The 25667-nt window shown below is 41.9% G+C and overlaps 1 protein-coding gene, 1 pseudogene and 1 gene segment (V, D, J or C); all 3 read left to right on the top strand.

Annotated features, from left to right (window-relative positions):
- The first annotated feature begins 5 nt into the window (after positions 1-5).
- On the top strand, positions 6-8784 carry LOC108926662 (scavenger receptor cysteine-rich type 1 protein M130-like; annotated as a pseudogene).
- A 431-nt stretch (positions 8785-9215) lies between these two features.
- LOC108926661 (antigen WC1.1-like) lies at positions 9216-16122 on the top strand. The gene is made up of 10 exons (XM_029251850.1): positions 9216-9937; positions 10283-10309; positions 11186-11221; positions 11327-11452; positions 11597-11695; positions 12827-12898; positions 13587-13652; positions 13879-13944; positions 14228-14311; positions 15823-16122. The coding sequence occupies exons 1-10, from the start codon at positions 9655-9657 to the stop codon at positions 15939-15941; spliced, it is 978 nt and encodes a 325-aa protein (XP_029107683.1). The 5' UTR covers positions 9216-9654; the 3' UTR covers positions 15942-16122.
- Positions 16123-23679: 7557 nt separating this feature from the next.
- Positions 23680-25528, top strand: LOC108926671 (Ig lambda chain C region-like). The segment is given in 2 exon segments: positions 23680-23823; positions 25067-25528. Coding segments are annotated over 2 exon segments (432 nt in total).
- The last annotated feature ends 139 nt before the right edge of the window (positions 25529-25667 follow it).

The following is a 25667-nucleotide window of genomic DNA, read 5'->3' as shown; positions in this document are numbered from 1 at the left end:
TTCTGAACTTTGCTCTGAGGACAGTTGGTTTGTGCTCATGGAGATGGAGAGCTGTCTGTTCATCCTCATGTTCTCATCCCTGCTCCTGTCCACCACAGCCGGTAAGTACCATGTTTTGCTTCTGCTCCAGGGCTCCTCTAATAGGTCAGGGCTCAAGGGGATGACATTCTGAAAGACCAACCAGTTTGCAAAGATTATCTAAACAGTAAATATGAAATACAAGCTGCAGCAACACTGTTAACAACCGATTGTGTAAATTTTACGTGTGTTTATGTGGGGGGTGCAGTGATGCAGTGAGCTTGGCTGGGTCCTGCTCTCTGGTAGGTCTGGGGTTCGAGTCCTGCTTGGGGTGCCTTTCGACGGACTGACGTCCCGTCCTAGGTATGCCCCCCCCCCCCCCCTTGTCTGGTTTGTGATTTTTTTTAGTGTCAAATAAAATCACAAACCAGACAAAATAACTAAAAAATATAAATTATGTAATGCACATTAATATAAAGTAAAAATAAAAAAGGGAGACTTTCTGAATTTTACAGTTTTAATGAACACCTCAAAAATGTTGAGTCTTTTTTCCCCTTTTTAATGGTGTTTTGGTGGCAATTACTAAATATAGTTTCATATTAGCATGCAGTTATAGTCAATAAATGTTTAAGAGATTGAAAATATGGGAAGCATTAGAAATCTGACAATAAGCCTTTGAGTTTTCATTGACTCTTCAGTAGTTACCAAATTATGGGACAAAGTTACATCCATCCATGCATTTTCACAGCATTTGACCCATCTATTTAAACTGACAAAGACTGATGTTTTAAATTAAATACAAAATTGAGCTTTTAAAAATGCATGTATCATTCAGTTCTGTAATGTGTTTGCCGTATACTGGTATCATTTATTATTGCTAAAGAACTTTAAAATCTCTAGGATCGGTTAAAAAGAAATTATTTTCCTGCTTTGTCACTAAATATATATACTTGTTTATAATAAGCAATAGACTAGATCTATAACCATATAAAGCATGTTAAAATGTATTCCGTACAATAATTAAATAAATTTAGATTTATGCGCATATTATTACATTATTATTTGTGTTGGAGATTTTCATTACAGAAATTCCATAGCATTAATTTAAAAATGAATTGAATTAAAAAATGTAACTGTAATATAAGGATGATATGGTTGAAATTTTTGTGTACTCTCCCTTGTCAGTAATTTAAAATTATGAAAAAATAAAACCCCAAACTTCATCTTATCAAAATTTGATATATGGTACAAGAACTGAAGGTGAAGTACAGATTGGGAGACCTATTTTCTAGCTTTACCAGGGTTGCTGTTACTGACTTTATTACTTATCGATTTCAAAACAAAATATGCCATTTTCATTTACAATGAAGAACAGAAATGTGTACTTTATAAATTTACATTTTGTGTTATAAAACTGTGACCTGCTGCACACTGGAATTTTCAGGTAAAACAAACAATGAGAAATGGCAGTAAAAGGCCAACAGGTATAAAAATTACACTGATCTCTCTTGTGTTTCTTTCACACGCTGTTAAATCCGTCTCATTTAACTGTATGTTTCAAATCTCCTTGTATCGCTGATCAAATACAGCTTTTTGGAAACTTAGTTGAAGCTCGAGCTGAAACATGTAAAAGACTCCACTGGAGTCTCTGTCTCTGTGTCTCTTCTTCCAGACAGTGATGTGAGGCTGGTGAACGGAAACAGTCCTTGTGAGGGAAGAGTGGAGATTCTTCATCAAGGACAGTGGGGAACTGTGTGTGGTTACGACTGGGATATAACTGATGCGTCAGTGGTGTGTAAACAGGTGTTCTGCGGAGACGCTGTGGATGCACCGCAATTCCGATTGTTTGGAGAAGGAACAGGGAGGATCTGGATGGATAGAGTAAACTGTAGAGGTTCAGAATCAACACTGAACGACTGTGGACATAACGGATGGGGTACTGTTTCTAGCTGTAATCACGGTAATGACGCTGGAGTCATCTGCTCAGGTATTCTTTTATTATTGTTCAGGTTCATTTGTCCACTCCGCTAATTAATTTCTTGTCGTAATTTCATCCATTTCCTCACTTTTCTGAATTCTCGCGAGAACATAAAAGTTCGTTTTACATTCGGGAGTCACGAAGAGTGTTTACTGTAGTGTGGTTTTTGCCTCGCTTCGTGTTTGTCTGTTTAATTTGTAAGTTTTGTTTCATTCCTCACGTTTCTGTCCAATAAACACTGTCAGTGTGTAAAATGTCTTTACTTTGTGTTATCAATCTATTGATATCGACAATTACTCGCCCAGTACTCGTGGCTCCCGCGTTTCGATTCGTTTTCCTAAGTCAAAACATCCGTGTTGTCAAGTTTGCGGAAATTATTGTTCGCGTTAAACAATTAATAATGTAATACTGTATGTTATGTGTGTGTTTTCTATGTCGTTGGTTGAGCGTTTTTGGTCACAGTACTGGATGCTGGAATCAATGTAAATTTCGCCAGTTTTGTTCTTTCCAGTTTCACTCTTTAAAAGAGTTTCTTTTCTCTTGAATATAAATGGGACGAATCGTTACTGAGGGACGAGTTTAGCGGCCTCTCGAAGTACATGGATGGAACATATTAATTTTTAATATCAGCCCCAGCAGTGTTTGAACAGTGTGTGTGTGTTTGTTAGGTTCAAGTGCAGGTTCCTCTACTGACTGAGCTCTTCATGTTCAGCTACTTGTTCAGTGTGATGAGAACAGGGATCTTTCAACGTCTCCACTTTTCTTTAACATATTATTTTAAAAAAATGAAAACAGGCTTCACCAAATACTACAAATTGTTTTTTAGGAACCTTTACAGTTCGACTGGCAAGCGGACCTCACCTGTGTTCTGGGAGACTAGAATTCCATCACAAAGGCTCATTGTACACAGTGTGTGACCCCGACTTTGACCTCCAGGACGCAAAGGTTGTGTGTCGACAGCTGGGCTGTGGGACACCTGTACAGGTGCAGGGAGCAGTTTTTGGTAAAGGGGACGAGCAAGTGTGGAAGAACAAGATTGAGTGCGGAGGCGATGAACGTGACTTTGGTCAGTGTTTACGATCATCCACGAAGGAGACAAAGTGCACTCATGACACTGACGTGGGACTGGAATGTTTTTGTAAGTGTCTTTTTCAAGTGTCTTTGAAGTGAAAGTGACAACTTCACATTTTTTTACTTTCCAGTATAAACAGTAAAAGGAGGTAATGGTGTAAGATTAAATAGAAAATGCTTCTGAATATTAACAGTTTTGAAATATGTATCTTCTAAGAGTAATCAGTAATATGATGCCCTGGAATATTTCTGTTAATTGATATTTAAATGTCAGCTTCTAGAAAGTGTGTTCTCTTTTGATATTTCTTGTATTTTAATTTTCTCTAATCCCACTGCACTTTATCCAGGGTACACAAACTCCAGCCTGGTGGACGGTCCAGACCGCTGCTCCGGCAGAGTGGAGTTACGGGACCTCACTGAGTGGGGCACAGTGTGTGATGCATCCTGGGATCTGAGAGCAGCCAATGTCCTCTGTCAGCAGCTGGGCTGTGGGAGCGCTGTGGCAGTGCCAGGACAGGCCTGGTTTGGAAAGGGCAGCGGCCCTGTCTGGGCTGATGTGTTTGAGTGCCAGGGGAAGGAGACACACCTGTCCCAGTGTGCCGTTTCTTCATGGAACCGAGCTCCATGCTCTCATGAACATGATGCAGGAGTCATCTGTACCGGTGAGGAGTTCTGTGCTCATCACTGTACTATAGGAGAGGGGTCACAGTCACATGTCTGTATAGAAACAATCTTCTGTAGATCAGATCCGTTGACTGTACAACTAATACGCTACACACAGAATGAACTGTTGATGCTGTAAGACACCCTGTAAGAGGTTCTGATGTTTCTGCAGGATCAACTCTCTCCAGCCTCAATGGGACGGTCCGACTGTCTGGAGAGAGTGGCTGTGAGGGCCAGTTAGAGGTTGACTACCAGCACACATGGAGCAGAGTTCTCCTGGACTCCTGGAGCTTCAGGGAGGCTTCTGTGGTCTGCAGACAGTTGGGCTGTGGCTCCGCAGTGAGGATCTACAACTCCTCCATGTCTGGGACGGGGCACACTGATGTGTGTCTCACAGGGTACCAGTGCTCTGGGACTGAATCTCACCTGGTCAACTGCAGTGCTCCACAAACACTCAGCTGCAGTTCCAGCTCACATGTGTCCATAGTGTGTTCCAGTGAGTACTAATCACTTATACAGTACATTCATAATGATTTCTGTTTTACAAAAACCTGGTACCTCCTTCCCTGTGTACCTTTTTCCAGAACACAAGTCCCTGAGGCTGGTGGGTGATGAGGGTGGCTGTGCAGGGAAGCTGGAGGTGTTCCACCAGGGCTCCTGGGGAGCAGTGTGTGATGACTCTTGGGACCTGAATGATGCTCAGGTGGTGTGCAGACAGCTCCAGTGCGGGACAGCTCTCCGCTCCACCTCTTTTGGGTCAGGAGATGAATTTGTCTGGCTGGGTGAAGTGCGCTGTATTGGGAATGAGTCATCCCTATGGGACTGTCTGACTGCACAGCCGGGGCAACATGACTGCGTTCACAAGGAGGCAGTGGGAGTGGTGTGTTCAGGTCGGTACTTACAGTGCCCTCCACTAATATTGGCACCCTTAGTAAATGTGAGCAATGAAGGGTGTGAAAAATTGTCTTTATTGTTTAACGTTTTGATCTTTTGTTCAAAAAATTCACAAAAATACTCTGATCTCATGGATATCAAACAATTGCAAACACAACATAGGTTCATCCAACAAAAAAAAAATTTGTTAAACATATGTGTGCCACAATTATTGTCACCCCTATGAATTCGTATAAGAAAAATATATTTGAAGTATATTCCTATAGATATTTTATGTTTTTTAGTACACCTGGGTGACTAGGGACAGGAAATTGTTCAACCATGACTTCTTGTTTCACAGGGGTCTAAATATTACATTAATTCACTTAGCAGATGCTTTTCTCTAAAGCAATTTACAACAGATACTATGTAGTATTACTAGCCCACATGCCTTATTCATCAAGGTGACTACATTGCTAGATACACTACTTACAAGGGGTTACTCATCCATGAAACACACCCACACACTATAGAGGAACCTGAAGCATATCTTTGGACTGTGGGAGGAAACCAGAGCACCCAGAGGAAACCCACACAGACACAGGGAGAACATGCAAACTCCACACAGACTGAGCAGGGATCAAACCCATGTTCTCTTGTATCACCCTGGCACTGTGAAACAGCAGCACTCCTCACTGTGCCACCATGCCACCCAGTGAGGGAGGTAATATATGAGGTAACATATAGGCCAAATTCCCTTAGTCATTCATCACAATGGGTAAGACCAAGGAATATAGCTGTGATGTGCGGCAATAGGCTGTTGAGCTTCAGAAAATGGGAAGTGGCTATAAGAAAATAGCAAAAGCATTGAAAATGCCCATTTTCACCATCAGGACAATAATTAAGAACTTCCAGTCAACTGGAAATGTTATGAATCAACCTGGAAAAGGATGTGTGTCTATATTGTCTCAATGCACTGTGAAGAAGATGGTTCAAGTAGCCAAAAAATCTCCAAGGATCACAGGTGGAGAATTGCAGAAGTTAGTTTCATCTTGGGGTCAGGAAGTCTCCAAAAGTACAATCTGACGTCACCTAAGTTACCACAAGTTGTTTAAGAAAAAAGCCTCTACTCTCATCCAGAAACAAACTCAAGAATCTTCAGTTTGCCAGACATTACTGGAACTTCAAATGGGATCGGGTTCTATGGTCAGATGAAACCAAAATGGAGCTTTTTGGCAATAAACACCAGAGGTGGGTTTGGTGCACACAGAGAGGTAGCCATATCGAAAAGTACCTCATGCCCACCTTTAAATATGGTTGTGGCTCTTTAATGTTTTGGGGCTGTTTTTCTGCCAGAGGATCTGGACATTTTGTTAGGGTACATGGCATCATGGACCCTATGAAATTTCAACAGATATTAAATGAAAACCTGACTGGCTCTGCCAGAAAGCTTAAAATGGGCTGTGGTTGAATCTTCCAGCAGGACAATTATCCAAAACATACATCAAAATCAACACAAAAATGGTTTACTGACCACAAAATCAAGGTCCTGCCATGGCCATCCTAGTCCCCTGACCTGAGCCCCATAGAAAATCTGTGGGGTGAACTAAAGAGGAGAGTCCACCAGCGTCGAGATTCTATATGGAGGAATGGTCTCAGATCCCTTGCCACGTATTCTCCAACCTCATCAGGCATTATAGGAGAAGACTCAGAGCTGTTGTCTTGACAAAGGGAGGTAGCACAAAGTATTGACTAAAAGGGTGCCAATTATTGTGGCACACATATTTTTAACAAAGATGTTTTTTGTTGGATTAACCTATGTTGTGTTTGCAACTGTTTGATATGCATGAGAGCATAGTACTTTTGTGAATTTTGGAATGAAAGATCAAAACGTTAAACAATAAAGGCAATTTTTCACAGACTTCTTTGCTAATATTTACCAAGGGTGCCAATATTAGTGGAGGGGACTGTAGCTGTGTCTTCATCTTGCACTTTTAAATCAACTTTTTAGTAAAATGTTGCTTAAACTTACATTTTCACCTTCACTGTAAATATTCAAGCGTGGAAGCGTTTATATAACGGACTTTGAGTAAAGGTGTCTGCTAATTGAAAAGTGAGTGTGTGCACCATCTATGTTATTCGTATAGCTTTGCATTGCAATATTATGAATGGAAAATAAAATATGGTTTTACTGGTTGTGCCATCTTTTCTACTGAACGACTTTTCATTCTGAAACTGATGACATATTTTGTGTACTTATTAATTTAAAGTTTTGTCCACTTCCTTGCAGAGTACAAAGAGATGAGACTGGCTGAAGGCTGTTCTGGGCAGTTGGAGGTTTACTATAAAGGAACCTGGGGAAATGTGTGTTTCAATCAAATAGACACCTACACAACAAGTCTATTATGTCAACAACTCAACTGCGGAACAAGTGGAACTGTTTCTAATACACGATCTCGACTGAAAGGCTCTCCAAACTGGCTGGATAATTTCAAATGTCGCCCGCATGACTCCACACTGTGGCAGTGTCCATCTGCTTACTGGGAGGAGCGGAAATGTGATGAGGATGAAGTTGCCAGTATTACTTGTAAACGTATGAGCATATGAAATATAAACATTGTAATATTTATTTTTAGAAGTGTTTGGCTAAAATTTTGCATGATAATACCACAGTAGGAAACGGCATGGTGGCACAGCGAGTAGCTCTGCTGTCTCACAGCACCTGGGTGGTGTGAAAGGATGTGGGTTCAATTCCCTGCTCAGTTTGTGTGGAGTTTGCATGTTTCCCTGTATCTGCATGGGTTTCTTCCCACAGTCCAAAGACATGCTGTTCAGGTTCACACATAGTGTGAGTGACAGAGAGAGTGCGTTCCACTGACGTAGGCATGAGTGACCTAGTGTAAGTAGTATATCCAGCAGTCTAAGTCACTGTGGTGAAGAAGGTGTGTGGACTGGTAACACTACGTTAGTATCCAGTGGAAGTCACTTTGGAGGGAAGTGTCTGCTAAGTAAATAAAAGTAAAAACAGAAATGATTTCAATGCTAAGATGAGGTCACTTTAATGACCAAGACTCTTTTGCACATAAGAAATTTGACATGGCATGAATTTGCTCAATAAACAAACACACATTAAAAAAAAGAAATAAAACAGATCTATCAGTATTGTTACTGTACCAGGTGCCATATTAATTGACAAACTGAGTTTACATGTATTTGAAGATGGCTCATTTCAAAACATGAAACATCTACTTATCACTGTTTGTAATGTAAGATGAGAGTTTTGAAGAAACCTACTTGGTGTAGAAAACATCAGGTAGTAATTTAATGGATATAGACATGGACTGTAGACTGGAAAGTTTATAGGTTCAAGAGTAGCTGCTTGTACCTGCTGTAGTACATGTACTCTTACAAAATACTCACTTGTGTGAATTTGTGTGGTATTGTGAGTCCTTTGATCTAAACGAATACCCATATAATTTACCCAATGATTTTCTCCACATCCTCTCTCTCCAGAAGAAAATTTTGCTTTGAAGGGAACAGCAACTCAGTCGTCCCAGTTCGACTCTAATGGTGCTGCTGGCAAAGCTATTGATGGGAACAGAAATACAAAGTATGCAGAGCGGTCCTGCACTCACACTAAGCAGGATTCCAAACCGTGGTGGAGAGTGGACCTGCACAATGTGTACACAGTGACCTCAGTGACCATCACCAACAGAGGAGATTGTTGTGCTCAGAGAATCAATGGGGCAGAGATCCGTGTTGGAAACTCCCTGGATGACAATGGCAACCAGAACTCCTTGTATGTAGTGTTACCAATATTAATGGCCTAGATTTAAAAACATGTGAACCATTAAATGTGTTTAATACATGTATAATGTTAAATATATTTCACATTTTCACTTTCAACATAGAATGTAACATCCTGCGTATGTTGAATGTCACATTTCAGATGTGCGGTGATCACCTCGATCCCAGCAGGGAGCTCCAGTTCTTTCCAGTGTAATGGGATGACGGGTCGCTATGTCAACGTGGTCCTCCCAAGAACTGACTTTCTGACTCTGTGTGAAGTTCAAGTTTATGGATACACTAGTACTGGTTGGTATAAACTGGAAAGGTGTTGTTTCCGTAATTATTATATTGGCTACGTCGTCACAGTTAGAGAAATGTTCAACAACTTTTGAGATAAAATCTCAAAGTTCACATGGGAAAAGTTTTATTTCCAACCAAAAAATTAATGGAAAGATATATCATTTAGGGGGTGCGGTGGCGCAGTGGGTTGGACCACAGTCCTGCTCTCTGGCGGGTCTGGGGTTCAAGTCCCGCTTGGGGTGCCTTGCGACGGACTGGCGTCCCGTCCTGGGTGTGTCCCCTCCCCCTCCGGCCTTACGCCCTGTGTTACCGGGTAGGCTCCGGTTCCCCGTGACCCTGTATGGGACAAGCGGTTCTGAAAATGTGTGTGTGTGTGTGTGTGTGTATATCATTTAGACATTTGATTACATTACTTTCTTGTGAATAATGAAAGCATGTTTTGGCATTAAGGTTCCATAAGTCTGGCAGTAAAGTTTTATATTCATATTTATGTTCCACTGCAAAACTTTATCAGTCATTCTTCTCCAGTCCAGAATGGCCTGACCTAGTCATCCCACTGGGCAGGTGTGGAGTGATTTTTTTTTTCTTTCTCTCATAGTCATAACATAGGGTACAGTAATTGATCCATGATTCCATTTATAGAAAATAATTATTTGGGGCTCTTTGAAAAATTTAGAAATACATGTAACAGTCAGTAGTTCACAACAGAAGGTGATAGGTTTGGCAGTTCTGACAAGGTTTTCCAGTTGCTCTAAACTGGTCATATACTATGTTATGCTATGTTCAGTTCAGACATTATTTCATGCTGTGCTGCTGTATCTCAGCACAGAGAAGATGATCTGTGATGTTCACTGAGCTCTTTTACCTTCACATGTGTTCTCTGCCTGCTGCTTTATGGTTAATCACAGTCTTTATTTACCCCCTTAGGCCAATTTCCCCTGAGACTTCAGGGGGGCAACAGGATGTGCTCAGGGAGGGTAGAGCTGTGGTATAAGGGCTCCTGGGGAACCATCTGTGATGACTTGTGGGACATGAGTGATGCCGAGGTGGTCTGCAGACAGCTGGGCTGCGGGGCAGCACAGGAGGCTCATGGAAATGCTGCCTTTGGGAGAGGAAATGGACCCATATGGCTGAATGAGGTGAAGTGCAGGGGTGATGAACTCCACCTGTTGGACTGTCCTCACTCTCTTCAGGACCACACGACCTCCTGCTCTGACAAGGGGCATGCTGGTGTCACCTGTCAAGGTGAGATTTGCCATTCAGCATTATTGCTTTCAAAGGTATAATGAATTTTTAACAGCAGAACAAATGAAACAACAAATCTAAAAGTGAAGTATTAAATCTAATGTGGTAAATACTGACCCTAGTAGAGTACTTGGTTTCTGTTGTGTCTGGGGCTTCTTGGTTTTAACTTCAGTGTATTATTTTGATTGGGAGACTTAATTAGAAGGTGCAGCTGTCATCTACATGATGTTATTAATTTGAGATCCAACTAAGACTGGTTTTAATTAAAACATGATGGTGGTTGTCAGATTCTTTTCATGTGTCCATTTTCATAGGACTGAGTGCATTTTTGCTTCTATTTTTCAGTCATACTATCTGAACACACTACAACAGGTAAGGTATAAATAGTATTCATCCCTTGTGTTTGTATAATTAATTGTTAATACTACAGGAACTGGGGGTGCGGTGGCGCAGTGGGTTGGACCACAGTCCTGCTCTTCAGTGGGTCTGGGGTTCGAGTCCCGCTTGGGGTGCCTTGCGACGGACTGGCGTCCCGTCCTGGGTGTGTCCCCTCCCCCTCCGGCCTTACGCCCTGTGTTGCCGGGTAGGCTCCGGTTCCCCGTGACCCCGTATGGGATGAGCGGTTCTGAAAATGTGTGTGTGTGTGTGTGTGTGTGTGTGTGTGTGTGTGTGTGTGTGTGTGTGTGTGTGTGTGTGTGTGTGTACTACAGGAACTGCACAATCTCTGACCGTAAGACCCTACAGCGAGTTGTAAGAACAGCTGAAAAGATCATGGGAGTCCCTCTACCCACCATCGACTCCTCATACAAAAACTGCTGCATCCGCAAAGCCACCAGCATTGCGGATGACCCCTCTCAGGGACTCTTTGCCCTGTTGCCATCTGGCAGGAAGTACAGGAGCATCTGTGCCACCACCAGCAGACTCTGCAACAGTTTCTTCCCTGAGGCAGTCAGATTACTCAACACCATGCTGCCTCCCAAAGCTCACCTGGCACAGTCAAACAGCTAACCCAGCATGACTCCATACACTACAGACTGCCTACAGTTCACAGCCCATGTCCGCGTCCATGTCCTGTCCTGTATGTTTATTTACTTGTACTCTGTTCTGTATTGCACCATGGTCTCCGGAGAAACGACATTTCTTTCTGCTGTATACAAGCTATATAAAGGAATAACAATAGAAACAACTTGAGCTTTAATGTTACATTTTTTTTTCATAAATTACATGTAAATAATGTTTTTTTTTCAGGAATTCCAGAAACAACCAGAACTGCAGTAAAGCCAGGTATTTTTGCTTCCTGTTTATTTGTGTGGAGTGCAAAGGTAAACTACGTGCCTTCTGCATCCTGCAACAGGAACTTGTTCAGTTCTCTGTGTGTTTGTCTTTCAGTTGGACCCAGTCCACCGTCCCCACTGTCCATCCCTGCTGTGGTCTTCCTGGTACTGGGGGCTCTTCTCTTTCTGCTACTAGTGCTGCTGGCTGGTCAGTTGTACCAGAACAGGGTGCTTAAGAGAGGTACAGAGGAACACTGCTGATCACAAGACTTTTCATGCACAAACAGCATGAATATGGACTGGTTTTAATGATTAGGACCTTTTGATAAAATGTGATGAGCAATACTGTTTCATCTCACTGTGTCTTTTTGTCTTTGCCCCACAGCCCTGTACCAGGAGGGTCTCACCCCTCTCCATGAGGACATCTATGAGGAGATAGAGTACAAGCTGACCAGGGGAGAGACATACAGAGGTCTCAGAAAGGGTGAGAACATCTGACTGTCCTTCTCATATTTGGAAATGAGGAGATTAAAAGAGACAGACTGATGGATGGATAGAAATTTTATTGATCCCAAAGTAAATTATACAATTTGACCTCCTGAAGTCCAAGCCATCTTTTTTAATCTTTCCAGTGTTGAGCTACAAGTAGTTCAGTTTGCATCACTGAACAAAAGCCTCTGTACTCATCTTCCTACTGTCTCTGATACTCCCAACTATTGCTGTATCACCTGAGAACTTCCATCTGCTATACCTGAAGTCCAAGCTGTACAGCCTGAACATGAAGGCATCCAGAACTACTCCTTGAGTGGTCTGTGTGCTGCTCACAGCCATGTCTGATACACAGACTGCTGTGTAACTCTCAGCTAGTCCACAATCCAGGAGACAACGGATGTATCTACCTGCATTTACTAAAGATTCTCCCCCAACTGCCCAGTCTGAGTTGTTTTAAATTCACTGGAGAAGTAAAAAAATATTGTCATGATAGCTAATGTACATGCTGCTGTATTATAGACATGATAATGTAAGTACTACACTGTGTAAAAGTATGGAGAGTACATAAATATTATACTGTATATAATACATATAGTATAGTGTACATGCTGCCAGGAAGGGGTTAAACAGAAAAACTCCAATTCTGCATTATAAACCTAACTATCTGCAGATAGTAATACTGTTAAAACATACAGGATTATAGTATCATATGTACAGTGTTCAAAATTGAAAACTTTGCTGAAAACCACAATTTTCCATCAGTTACTGTTGCATATTTCTAATCTCTGTGTATGAGATGATGCCACCCTGCAGATAAAAATCAGTCTCGCAGGTATAAAACTTTCCTCTTGCTGGGCTTCCATCTGGAACCATGTGATCAGAGCTGAGAAACCACACGAGGACCTTGCAGCTGCAATGCTGTAAACCCTCCAGATGAGAGACAGCAGCCAATAGGGAGGAAGAGGATGTTGGTGATAAGAGTGTCAGTTAGCGTTCCTGGGTGTGGGCGTTAGCTGCTCGAACCTCACACATCCTGTCGTCTTTCAGTGTGTGAGGCATCAGCAGAGAGAACTTCATGTATCTTCTCCCTGAGGACAGGACTGAGTGTGTCTCTCCTTCACAGGAAGTGTCCTGTCTGAGGATCTGCCCTCTGGGTATGAAGATGTGGAGGACAGTGAGGGAGACCCCCTCTCAGGTAGGGGGCTTGTGGTCTGTGTACTGTGGATGTGTGTGTGTGTGTGTGTGTGTGTGTGTGTGTGTGTGTGTGTGTGTGTGTGCACACCCTCTGGTTAAACCGGGACGAATACTGACAGTCAAATTGATACAATTTGACTACGAATGCTTTGTATGATCACTTGGTTCGTTCATTTATTGTGTTTTTGTGCCTTGTTCAGTTAGAATATTATATTATTTTCTGTATATATATGTATTTATATAAAAAGATCTATATAATTATATCTATATTTTCTTTATCTGGGGTTACGGTGGTGCAGCGGGTTTGGCTGGGTCCTGCTCTCTGGTGGGTCTGGGGTTCAAGCCCTGCTTGGGGTGGCTTGTGATGGACTGGTGTCCCATCCTGGGTGTGTCCCCTCCCCTTTCAGGCTTGTGCCCTGTGTTGCTGGGTTTGCCTCTGGTTTGCTGTGACCCTGCTTTGGACAAGTGGTTTCAGACTGTGTGTGTGTGTGTATTATTTTCTATATGTGTATAAATATTATTTCTACACATATAGAAAAATGTGAACAAAATGTAACGCCCCCGGGATGTTAAATAGGGCTTTTACGGTATACAATTTTTATTTCCTGATTACTCTTTACATATGTAACAGTACGGATGGAAAAATGTGAATAAAGTGCATGTATTAATTGAACATCTCTTCCTTCCAGGGAAAGACAAGCCAGAGTGCTATGATGATGTGTTCCCCGTGGAGAAGAGTGCAGGACGTCTGTCAGGTAAGTTTCTGTTGGGAGCTTCATCCTAATGTCATCGTAATGTATGAATTCATCGGTATCAAAGTTGTTCAGTAATCAATCATTATAATGTATAGTTGCAGTGTGCAGTGACAAAGTGTAAACGTATTCTAGAGTACATTCTGTGAATTATAGCAGGTAGTAAAGAGTGAGAGGAAGTGACACTTTAAAACTGTTTTTAGACACAAGTGGTTCTTCTCTGTTACAGAGAAGCTGTCTACAGCAGACACACCAGAGGACTGTGATGATACTGTTACCATGGGACAGAATCCAGGTAGTCTGTCAAATTAATGTGTTCATTGTCTTGGGAGGGGAATTTGAATATAATAAACTGAATATGTATCGATCCTTTGTGTCCTTGACAGTGTATAATTCATGGATTACATTAAGTATCATTCTAGTCCAGTTTATTCATTTTTGATTCATTATTTGTCTGTGGTCATTATAAGAGTTCTGCCAGAACTGAAGTTTCTTATACGACAAGAAAAGTATTTCACCACAGTAGGAATCTGTGATGTGTAAAACCTCTTCAGACCCAAATGATTTCTCTGTTCCAGGCTCCGGACTGATGGGGACAGAAGACACAGCAGAGGGCTATGATGATGTTGTGGGAGTAGAACCGAGTGCACTTGTGTTACCAGGTGTGTTTCTCTTTGTAGACAAATGATGGTGCAGAACATGCTTTTCATCAGGTCTTATTAACTGTGTTTTTCTAAATCTGGTTTTCTTTGCGTTCTGTACAGCTGTAATACTTGCTTTCTCTCAAATACATTTGTAAGAAAAGTATTTTTACACTATTGTATTTCTGTCACGGGGGGGTGCGGCGGTGCAGTGGGTTGGACCGGGTCCTGCTCTCTGGTGGGTCTGGGGTTCGAGTCCCACTTGGGGTGCCTTGCGACGGACTGGCATCCTGTCCTGGGTGTCTCCCCTCCCCCTCCAGCCCTTTGCCCTGTGTTGCTGGGTTAGGCTCTGGCTCCCCGCAACCCTGTATGGGACAAGCGGTTCTGGAAATGTGTGTGTTGTAATGATGACGTATCATGGTGGAGACTAAGGGGTTGCTCCGCCCCCTCGATGCTCGCTCCCGGGCGCGCAGGCCGATATACTTGGCCGTGTACACCTTTTGTGCCTCGCACGTTTTGGAGATTACTTTAATGTTGTTTATTTTATTGTAAGGACAGCTGTGTGAAATATGTCAACCATAGTTGCCCACAAGATATTAAAAAGAAGAGCTTCCTTTTGTCCGTGTCCATCTGGATTTATATAATTTTACGCCTTTCTGGAATCCACGTGAGGATCTGGGCTAACTCATTAGCTTAGCCGGATCGTTACAGTATGTTTCAACAATCCATTGCCTTTTGTGCTGCAAACCCAATACTGTAATAAAAACACCTTTCTGTCAGCGGTCCCTGGTGGATTTCATTGAACGCCATTTATTCTTTGCAAATTGTTTCATTGCATTGCACTTCATTTCATTTGCATTACATGAGAGAAGGGGACATAGCTGCAGACCTGAAAGTCTCAAGGAAACCTAATTTGTTCCCTACCACTTGCTGCAATGAGGTTCATCGATCCAGTATCTGTGGTTTTTGCATTTCTTGCTTGTGTTATTACTTCTCTCCTGGAGTCTGCAGATGTGTGTTTCAGGTGGACTGGGGACTTAAAATGGCCCATAGTGTGTGTATGCGTGTCTTATTGCTCTTTTGTACAGATAGATGAATGGTTCTAGGGAGTTCAGTGTAGTGTTTCTAACATTGTATGGCAACTCACACACTGCATGTTCTTTTGGAGAAAGGCATCCAGTTACTAAATTTAAATGCCTACCCAAGAGCTGGAATTAAACAATTTTAGAACTGAACTCTTAAAAAGTCTGCAAATGTATGTAATACGTATTAATAGGTTAAATAAAATCTGATATGCTAATTTCACATCTTACGGCAGTGCTTGCTGCTATCTAATTCTTTCATATTGTGGCAGTTCATATTTCTCATGTTTCAGAACATTTAAAGCATAATTTGAATCAATGTGACTTCAGTTTTTCTAACCTGACGTTTCAATAAGACTATTTTTACTTGCGTACCGTGTTTGGCTACTCTGCCTACCTCTGGTGCGTGTAAGGATATGTGTCACTGTGTCTCCTGCTGTGTCCCTGTAGGAGAGAGAGTGTTGACCACACTGTCCCCTGGTGAGGGACCCCCTGTTCCTGACCGTAGTGACTACGATGATGTGGGGGACGGAAGATCCTCTGCAGTTCTGGAATCTCTGAGTGACTGAGAGTCCAGTCTGAGTCTGAAGGTCCTTGTGCCCAGAGCTTCAGAGCTAGAACTCATTAAGATCTGATCCATGTAAAGTAGCTGGTAGCACAGTCAATCTGGATATTTGCTTGCTTTTTTTCATGAAAGAATACACTTTCAGACTTGAGGAAAATATACTCCAAATGTTTATAAAAGGAAAAAAATACATGTGCAAATTTACATTTCTTACTCTTGTGTGTTTCAATTTACAGCTAAAAATATACTGTATATTAAAATTAAAACCAAACTGGACTAATTCTGATTCTGTTTTATTACTGTCTCATACATGCTTGAAGGTATTGACTAGGAACTTGACTCATTTGATAAATCCTAACTTGACTGCCTTCTCTGCTGTGCCAAACCTCTCAGCTGCTGAACTCATGACAACAGTTACCATAAACTTTAGCCTCCTTTGCATGTGACTGTTCACGAGTGTTGCAGGGTTTGCCAGGTGCAGAGAGGAACCACACAGGGAACTACAGGTGAAAGAGAAGAAAGACACAAAAGCACTAAAGAACACCAAGACTAATAGGAAATGACTTAAGAAAGGCAACACCAACGAATAAGTGTATAAAACAAAAAAACACTGCTGCTTTCCCCAAAGGGAGCCACATCACAACACTCTACTGGAAAAAAGGAGGGATTGATGGAGGGAGGATAGGGTTTTTATCTCCTTCTTTTTTGTTGCAGCACCAGAACATTCACCTAAGCTTGTCCAGAATGTCCGAACTCTGCTAAGTTCAAGCAGGTGGTTTCTTCAGTCCCAGCCAGTCCCCAGACAGCGTGTTTTTAAAAATGCTTATTTGTGCAATGCTCTTTTCAGCCGGTCACCTCTTCAAATGTTCAAGTGTTACTCACTTCTGCTTTATTTGCAAAAACATGTAATAAGCAAATGTTTGGATTACAAGCACACCACCTGATTTCTATTCATTCATACAGCTTCATACAACTCTGTACATTTTATGACATTTCCATTGTACTTTTCTGAGATACACAAATCCTGAGCTGATGGGCAGTAGAGCTGAGTCAGGTGGCGTGGCTAAACTGATGGACAGCTCTCCATTGTCCACCGTCTGCAGAAACCCACATAAACAAGGGGAGATCATGCAAGCTTCCTGCAAACGGTGCTGGATTCAAACCCACATCCAAACACACAGCCCAGGAGTATTGAGAAACAAGCAATTCCATCTGTGGCATCATGCTATTTAAATTTTGAAAGACTTTGTTTTCACATGCTTGCAATAAGGCATTTGAGAATGAAGGACGAGGGCACACAGGATCCGCTTGCCAAAGGAGCTGCGGCGCAGACACCACCTGTAGGAGGACCGGCGGTAGAGGTGATGACAACCTCACCTGCAGAAGACTGTAACCCCTGATGGACTTCACCATCTACACACACAAATTGTCGGAACCGCTTGTCCCATACAGGGTTGTGGGGAGCCAGAGCCTAACCCGGCAAGACAGGGCATAAGGCTGGAGGGGACACACCCAGGACAGGACACCAGTCCATTGCAAGGTACCCCAAGCGGGACTCGAACCCCAGACCCGGTGGAGAGCAGAACCCGGTCCAACCCACTGCGCCCCCCTCACTTCACCATCTACTGGGCGTATTTTAGCATTTATAGTAATAAGGCATACCTCTTTCACAGCCTCCCTTCTGTCTACCCTGCCAGGGTCAAGGACACAGCCTACTGGAGAAGACCGCAAGAACATGAAGCATGGGAACTGTCTGGATGTCTGGAGAGCAACCACTTTGCCAGAAAAAAATACAAAAAAAATGGTGTACAGCAACACCCTGGAAACAGGCCAGAGGACTGCGCCTCTTGAGTGCTGGAGTTACAGGGTTAGTTTCCATTGTTTTAGCCTGTTTTTGTTATTGTTTTTTTATTGTTTTAAGAATCCATCTTGCAAATATGTATATTGCTTGGATTTATGAAATATTCAATATTTTTGGCTATATCTTAGTAGCAGTATGACAGTTTGGGGTTCAGCGCTGGGTCGTATGTGGGTGAGATAAAGGTGTTTTTCTGCTTATCGCGGGAATGGACACAATGTTTGAGTGCTATCGGTGAAATAGTCTGACAAACAAGTGGTGTAATACAGCTATCAGCTTTTTTATGGAGTGTGTGTTTCACTTACAACATATATATATAAGTATGAGAGAAACTGCTATACCAGTATGAGCAGTTGTACCAAGTTGTCCAAAGCTGCCATTCCTTCTTGTCGAATGAACGCGTCTTTCCTTCACACAGGCATCTCTGACGCCAAGTCAGCACATTTTTTCTTGTCTTTTCATAAAGAAGAAATTACCTTGCAACTCTTTCAGTTTTCTGCAGAATTCTATTTAGGCTGCACAGTGACAACTGTTTGTTTGTCTTTGAATTTCCTAAAGACTTCTGGGTAATTTTCAAAAACATATTTGATATGTTACAATTACTTAACTGTTACTTCCATGCTCATCACTGGAGGATTAGAAACTAATTAAAAAAGAAAAACTTTGAGAAGCAAATGGTGAAACAACATGGAAGAAACCTCCCATGAGTGTAGAGGGCATGTTGTTGCTCTTACTGGCACCAACACAAAAGCTATAGCTTTGTTAGCGTGACATTCATGTTATAGCGTTTGACAAGTCTGATTGCTACAGAAAGCAGAACAGAAGACTCAGCAAAGGTTCACTCTTAGCTTCCTGCCTTTTAACAGGGACTGATTATGAAACCGGCAACAGGTGTGGACCGTCTGTCCTGTTCTGGGAGGAGAAGAGTCTCCCCCTAGAGGCCACAGCTGGGAATGGCAGCCAAGAAAATGACGTATTGCCGCATTACTGCCTGCGCTGCATTGTTTGCTGTAGTGTTAACAGAAAGAATGACTGAAAACCAGACTCTTCAGTGCAATACAGCTACTTGTCAATATACCTTATGCCTATTTTTAATCTCAGGTCAACGTCATTTAAATCTTTTAGGTATTATAGATATTATGTCATTGAAACTGGCAGGAACAAGTTTTTTTATTTAAACTAAACCTCTAGTTGAGTGATAGGTTTGTTTGTCAGAAGTCCCTGGCTCGTTGGTTCTTTGGATTTCAGTGAAAGCTAAATTCACAAAGTCATGTTCATGACGAAAGTGACTATTTGTCAGACTGTCTGGTTAAAGCGAAGTCCCAGTCTGCAGCCACCAGTTCTTCCATCATCAGTGAAAAATAAAGCCCTCTAGACCCCGGAATTCTGTATACGAGATAAAAGTGTCACTATAGGGCAATCGGGGGAGTTTCCCGCTGTCGCACTGGGTTACAGCAGACAGGTACAGCTGCTGGTTGCTTGGCAATTTGGTGCCCGCTAGAAGGTAACTTAAGCCTCTCAGTTTGCTGCCATCTGGTGGATTAAAAAAGTTACTACAGTTTGTTCGGAAAAGGTAATTTTTCATTTGAACATAACTGCAATATCTGTTTCTGGCCACAAGAGGGCGGAAAGGAAACGCAAACTGCTGCCAGTTTCATCAGCGCTATAGTGAGCATATCATTTTTTTCTTTTTGATTGTTGTAACTGCCATGTATTCTTCATAAATGACTTCAGTGACTTGGATAGGGATTGAACCCCAAACCTTCTTCTTCAGGATACAGCACCTTCTCCAGTACGCTACACCTCAGCAGCAGGGTTTATTCTCTTTTGTTCAGTACTATTACTGTTCAATTTGTTGGTCTTTTTCTGTTTTTTTAATAGAAGACGAAAAGAACGACAACCATACAGGATTTAATAACCTGCATTATTGAATACAAGCACAGCCCTCAACCCCCGAACCACAGAGCTCACTGTGAGTGGTGGCTGCTGTAGATTATATACCTCATGCATTTGAAATGCCTTAGTCTTAAGGAATATAAAACTCTGAGTTCTTTGGAGATTTGAACCTAAAAGACCCACACCCCTAAAAAGCAAGCACTCAACCAGTGCGGTCCACAGCCACGTGTGAAGTGGGTGTGTTCCCTTAGAGATGGCAGAAATGAGTTGGTTAAAACAATCTGCCAAAAGACTTGAAGCAGTCACCTGTGTAACACAAAAGAAATTGCTTTTACTGCGAGACCACATGCACAGCATACCTTATGCTTCCTCAACAGGCCTTTTCTTTCTTCTCATCGCAGAGTGAGGAGTCAGGTTCCAAAATATTGGTCTCTTATTCAAAAAAAAACAAGCTCTGCCTTATTTATGTTATGTTATATTTCATTATATCAACTTGTGGTAAAAAATTGATCTTGTCTCCGTTTGCTGCCAAAAGGAAAGGTACTCACTCACTCACTCACTCACTCACTCACTCTCACTCTCACTCTCTCTCTCTCTCTCTCTCTCTCTCTCTCTCTCACACACACACACACACACACACTGGCAGAAGCTGCTTGTCCCAAGCGGGGGTTGCGACAAGCCGGAGCCTAGCCAGGCAGCGTCACAAGACACCTCAAACCCCAGACCCGCCAGACAGCAGGACCTGGCCAAACCTGCTGCACCACTGTGCCCCTCCACCCTCCCCAGGAAAGAAACTGTAATTTGAAAATATTTTTTCAATTGCAATATTCATTGTCACCACAAGGTGGCAGAAAGTAAACAGAAACCTCTGATGCCGAGTCAGCACACCATTTCTTCATTTCTTACAAATTAGCCTGCAACTCTTTCGGTTATCTTTTCTTTGAGAAGCAAATAATAAAACAGTACAGAAGAAACCTCTGTGAGCAAGTGGCACCAACACAGAAGGTGTGCTCCTTTTCTAGTGTCAAGTTTATCTTGTAAAATATCTTACAAATATCTCCTGTTGTTGAGTTTAGTATCTTTTCAAAGACTTGAACTCCATGCCTTTGCCACATAAGGTGTGCACTCCAACTGGTGCTCATGCCCATGACACTGGCGCTTGGAACTGTTTATATAAGTGATGGTATGTGAAGATTTGTTGAAATGGTGTAAGAAAAAAGTTTCCTGTGACAAGGCCTGTGCATTCCTAAGAATGAATTTAAAAATCATTTTATTGTAGGCCTATGTTCTTTACATACTTTAGAAACTTCTTACACCTCTTCCAGCTACATTAAATATTTATTTGAATCCACATATTTTCACAGCTGGTTGATAGAATTTCTTCTACATATCATAAAGTACCAATTTTGTGTTTGAACCCAAAACCAACTTTTTCAGAATGCAGCTAGTGCCTGTGTCTGAAGAGGTCAAAAAAGAGGTAAAAACTCCTTTAAGGAACTGAAGCAAGGATTTGAGCACAAGACCTGGGAGACTCATGTCCAGCATCTTCACCGCTTAGCAACTAAAATTGTGAACAAGACCCGGATCTTCAGCTGTTGTACGTAAAAAGGCCTTAGTATTAGAAATGAGTCAAAATAGGAATCCAGCACTGGAGCAACATAGTCCTTCACCTTGGCCTCAACATGTTGAACCACTAGACTGCAAGCAAACAACTCAGCACTTAACTACTGGATGTGAATCAGGTGTATTCTGTCAGTGGTGGTAGGAACAAAGAGTCCATTAAATGATCTGGTTCAAAGATATGAACCACTGACCACTTTGACACAAGATACAACCCCTAGATTGCACTGAACCCAATCGTCCTGCTTCTCTTGTACGTGAAAGAGGCCATTGCTTCATCCACACCACAGAGTCCAGAAAGGGACCTCAGCACTGACTTGAGAAGAAAACCTCCACTGCACAAGTCCAGCCTGTTAACCACAACAGCAAACACTGGTCAGCACCCACCTGACTCACAGCTGACCCTCTTTGCTTTATGCAGACCATCATGTGAGAGAAACAACACAGAAAGTATATGTTAATGCATCTAATGAACACACACACACACACTTTCTGAACTGCTTGTCCCATTCGGGGTCGCAGGGAACCGGAGCCTAACCCGGCAACACAGGGCGTAAGGCCGGAGGGGGAGGGGACACACCCAGGACGGGACGCCAGTCCGTCGCAAGGCATCCCCAAGCGGGACTCGAACCCCAGACCCACTGGAGAGCAGGACCCGGTCCAACCCACCGTGCCCCCATCTAATGAACATGAGATACCAAAATGAAATAATACAGAAAAGGTGATTTCAAATAAGATTCCATATGAGCACCTGCAGGTCCCAGCTGTAGCAGCGCAGTCTTGGCGTAGCGTGACTGAGGTTTTTGTACGGCTCTCTAACACTGTGTGAACATCCAGTCACTGACGTTAGGCACGTACATGCAGTAATAATCTCCTGCATCTTCAGGCTGGACATTTCTGATGGTCAAAGTGAAATCGGTCCCTGATCCACTGGCACTGAATCGATCTGGAATTCCAGAGGCACGGTAACTTATTTTATAGATCACAAGTTTAGGAGCTCCTCCAGATTTCTGCTGGTACCAGGAGAAATAATCTCTATACAGCGCATGACTGGCTTTGCAGTTTATGCTGATTGTCTGTCCTCTTTGGAAACCTTGTGCTGCAGGTGTCTGAGTCATAGTGACCTGCCCTCTGGATTCTGGGACCAAAAAGACAAAAAAGACACACATTTTATATGTGGTAATCTGTACCATTTATATTTAATATATTATTACATTTAATTGTTAAAATTAAATGATGCAATAACTACCTTGAATGCAGAAAGTCAGTGCCAAGATGATGAGAGTGACAGTCATTGTTGCTGTAGATTCAGTTGCTGCAAAGGACAGATCTCGGTCATGAAGTGTTAAACTCACTGAGCTATAAATCCTCCCAGAGCCCACAAGTCTGTGTTTCCAATGCAAAGTATATATTCTATGCAAATGATCTGCTCTTAGTTCTGTTATAATCTTTCTACTGCACAGCTCATCCCAGCATAATGCAGTTTTGGAAGCGTGACACATATAGAGGAATATATGATCTGTAATATTAAGTGGGTTACCAGAAACATTTAACAGTGCACATAATCACTCCATCAGTTTATTTCTAGACCTGCTTATCTTTGTGATCATCGAAGAGGCAACAGGCCAAACAGGGCAGACCGTAGTTCTGTCTCCATAGCAACAGTGTCCGATTCATCCTGGGGGTCCACAGAAATCCCTAGAGTACATTTGAGAATTAGTCCTTCTAGTGCATCCTGGGCCCCAGGTCAGATGTTCCTGGTAAAACTCCTGCAAGAGGTGCCTAGGGGCCATTCTAACTCGACGCATTTAGCTGACACTTTTCTCTAAAGCAACTTACAATGTTAACGTTACAATCTTACAGTCATTTTCCCATTTTATACAGCTTGGCAATTTTACTGGAGCAATTTTAGGGGAAGTACTTTGCTCAAGGGTACTACAGCTGGAGATGGGACTGAAACGTGAGACCTTCAGATCCAAAGGTAGCAGCTCGAACCACTGCACTACCAGATGCCGCCAGACACACAACTGTATGGGTTCCATTGGTCAGAGCTTTGAGAAGAATGCCATATAAAAATTTCTTGAATAGGCATGGGAACTTAAAAAGGAAATTAGGAAGAAATACACAACAGTTCAGGACACTGATTCATATCTGAGTGGACTGTTTATTTTGGGTGTTCACCAGTTAACCCCTTAATTGCTTGAGGAAATTATCTGAAATGCCCCTGTTCACTTGACCTATTAGAAAACAAAGTGAGAAAAAATAATATACACAAAGGTTTTAGAAATGCATAACTGGAGTATGTTACTCAGATGTAGTTTTAAGTAAACATGTACCTTACCTGTATGTGATATAAAGGCATGTTTCCATTGCTCTGCGTGTCACTGGCAATGATCCATGTTGAGCTCTAAGAAACGCACTGGTGCCTCGCAGGGGGTTTTTGTGCGGCTCCTCAATGACATTCACTCACTGTGGTGGATTTTTGGTGGCGGCACCAGGCTGGATGTTGGCAGTAAGTATTTAATTTTTTAAATGAACACCGATTTTATGAAAGGTCTAATATATATATTTTTATCACTTCTTCAAAATGCTATTTTGATAAGGCTTTTTACGTAAAGAATCGTGTTTATCTTTTTCATTCAACTATATTCTTTCTAAACGGATCATTATTCCATTGTTAATATACTTGGAAGTTTTTTTTAAATTTTGTATTTTTTCCTTAATTTCATCAGTATGCTTATCAAATGTCTCAATGGGTAATAGCTCTTAAAATCTGGGCGTGGGGTATAAATTTTATTGTAAAAGATTGTTTTTACATTAGTAACAGACAAACAGGCATTTATTGCACTTAAGCCATCAGATATTTATTATTAATATGAAAAGTCAATAAAAGCATCGTTCATTGTTTGCTGGGTGCTTTTTGGAGGTTTTGTATAAACAGTAATAGACTCTGAATCACTGTGGTACATTTTTGGTGGAGGAACCAGATTGGATGTTGGATGTAAGAGCTTTATCAGTATCATATTCTGAACCCTGTGAAATTATGAATACAGCTTATTTTATATTCACATTCTTCAGCTGAGTGTGTTTTTGAACTGAAGGTATTGCTGTTTAAGTAGTTAATGGGTATTGATCTGGAAAAATTGCTGGAGAAGATATCATGCTTCCCAATCAAAATTTTATAAAATTTAACTTTTGTCATCTCCTTTCAAGGTGTTGATTTTGCCTTTCTATGGCTGTTTATCTTTCTTTTAGGTACTGTAGCCATTATTTTAATTTAGTTGTGAAGTGCACTGGTAAAATCTTAACAACACGGTGTAGTAATAATGCAATGTGATTAATAAATCATGCAGGTGGGGTATCAGGCTTCATGAAAGATATCAAGCTTCCACCTTCGTAAACTGAACACGTACCGTATCGATTATTCCTTAATCGAAAACAAAATTCCGTCAAGTGCAGGTCACATTTTCATAATCATTGTCTTTTAAAATGCCCTTTTGCAGAAAATCGGTGCACATTAGGTTTGTATAAATATACCAAGGATGGTTAAGAGATCTGAAGCACCGAGCTGCACAAATAAAAACAAATCAAAGTTCATTCCCATGTGATGATGGGCCTTTTTTTTTTTTACACTCCTCATACATACTTCCAATACGTTACATTTATAAACACCTTGAGTAACAGTTGTCACCCAGATGTCTCGGTGCAGTCTATTCAATGTCCACTCTCTGACTGTGACCTCTGCTGTGTCCTAGGTAATGCTGCCCCCCTGCTCACAGTTCTAACCCCCTCTAGTCAAGAGGTGTCCAGCAAGAACACGGCCACACTGACCTGTCTGGCCAACAAGGGCTTCCCCTCTGACTGGAAACTTGAGTGGATGGTGGATGGTAGCAAAGAGGCTGCGGACACAAGCCGTGGGGCCCTGAACAAAGATGGCTTGTACAGCTGGAGCAGCACACTGACTCTCCCTGCGAACAAGTGGATGAAGGTGGAATCTGTGATCTGCAAGGCTACTCAGGGCTCCCAGAGTCCCGTCACTCAGACAGCGAAGAGAACCGACTGTTCTGGGTAAATGGCTGCCTGATTACTGCGTTTTCACTCCATGCTATACTGCACTCATCTCTTTTTTTTTTTTTTAACTAACACAGAGGTTAATAATCTGCTTTGCTAGACAACATATGAGAGTCCCTTTTGCCTTCACATTCGCGTTATTATCGATGTCCTCTGCTTCTGCTTTGTATTGAACTATTTGTCTGTTACACTGTTTGATCTTGTCCTTTAATGGCATTTGACTTGCAGTTAAGAATAATAAAGATTTCTTGAATCAAACACACAATGCTTGGTCTCCTTATTAAT

Source organism: Scleropages formosus, chromosome 5 (genome assembly GCF_900964775.1).
Source record: "Scleropages formosus chromosome 5, fSclFor1.1, whole genome shotgun sequence".
Classification (NCBI taxonomy): domain Eukaryota; kingdom Metazoa; phylum Chordata; class Actinopteri; order Osteoglossiformes; family Osteoglossidae; genus Scleropages; species Scleropages formosus.
This window is presented reverse-complemented; position numbering and strand designations above follow the sequence as displayed.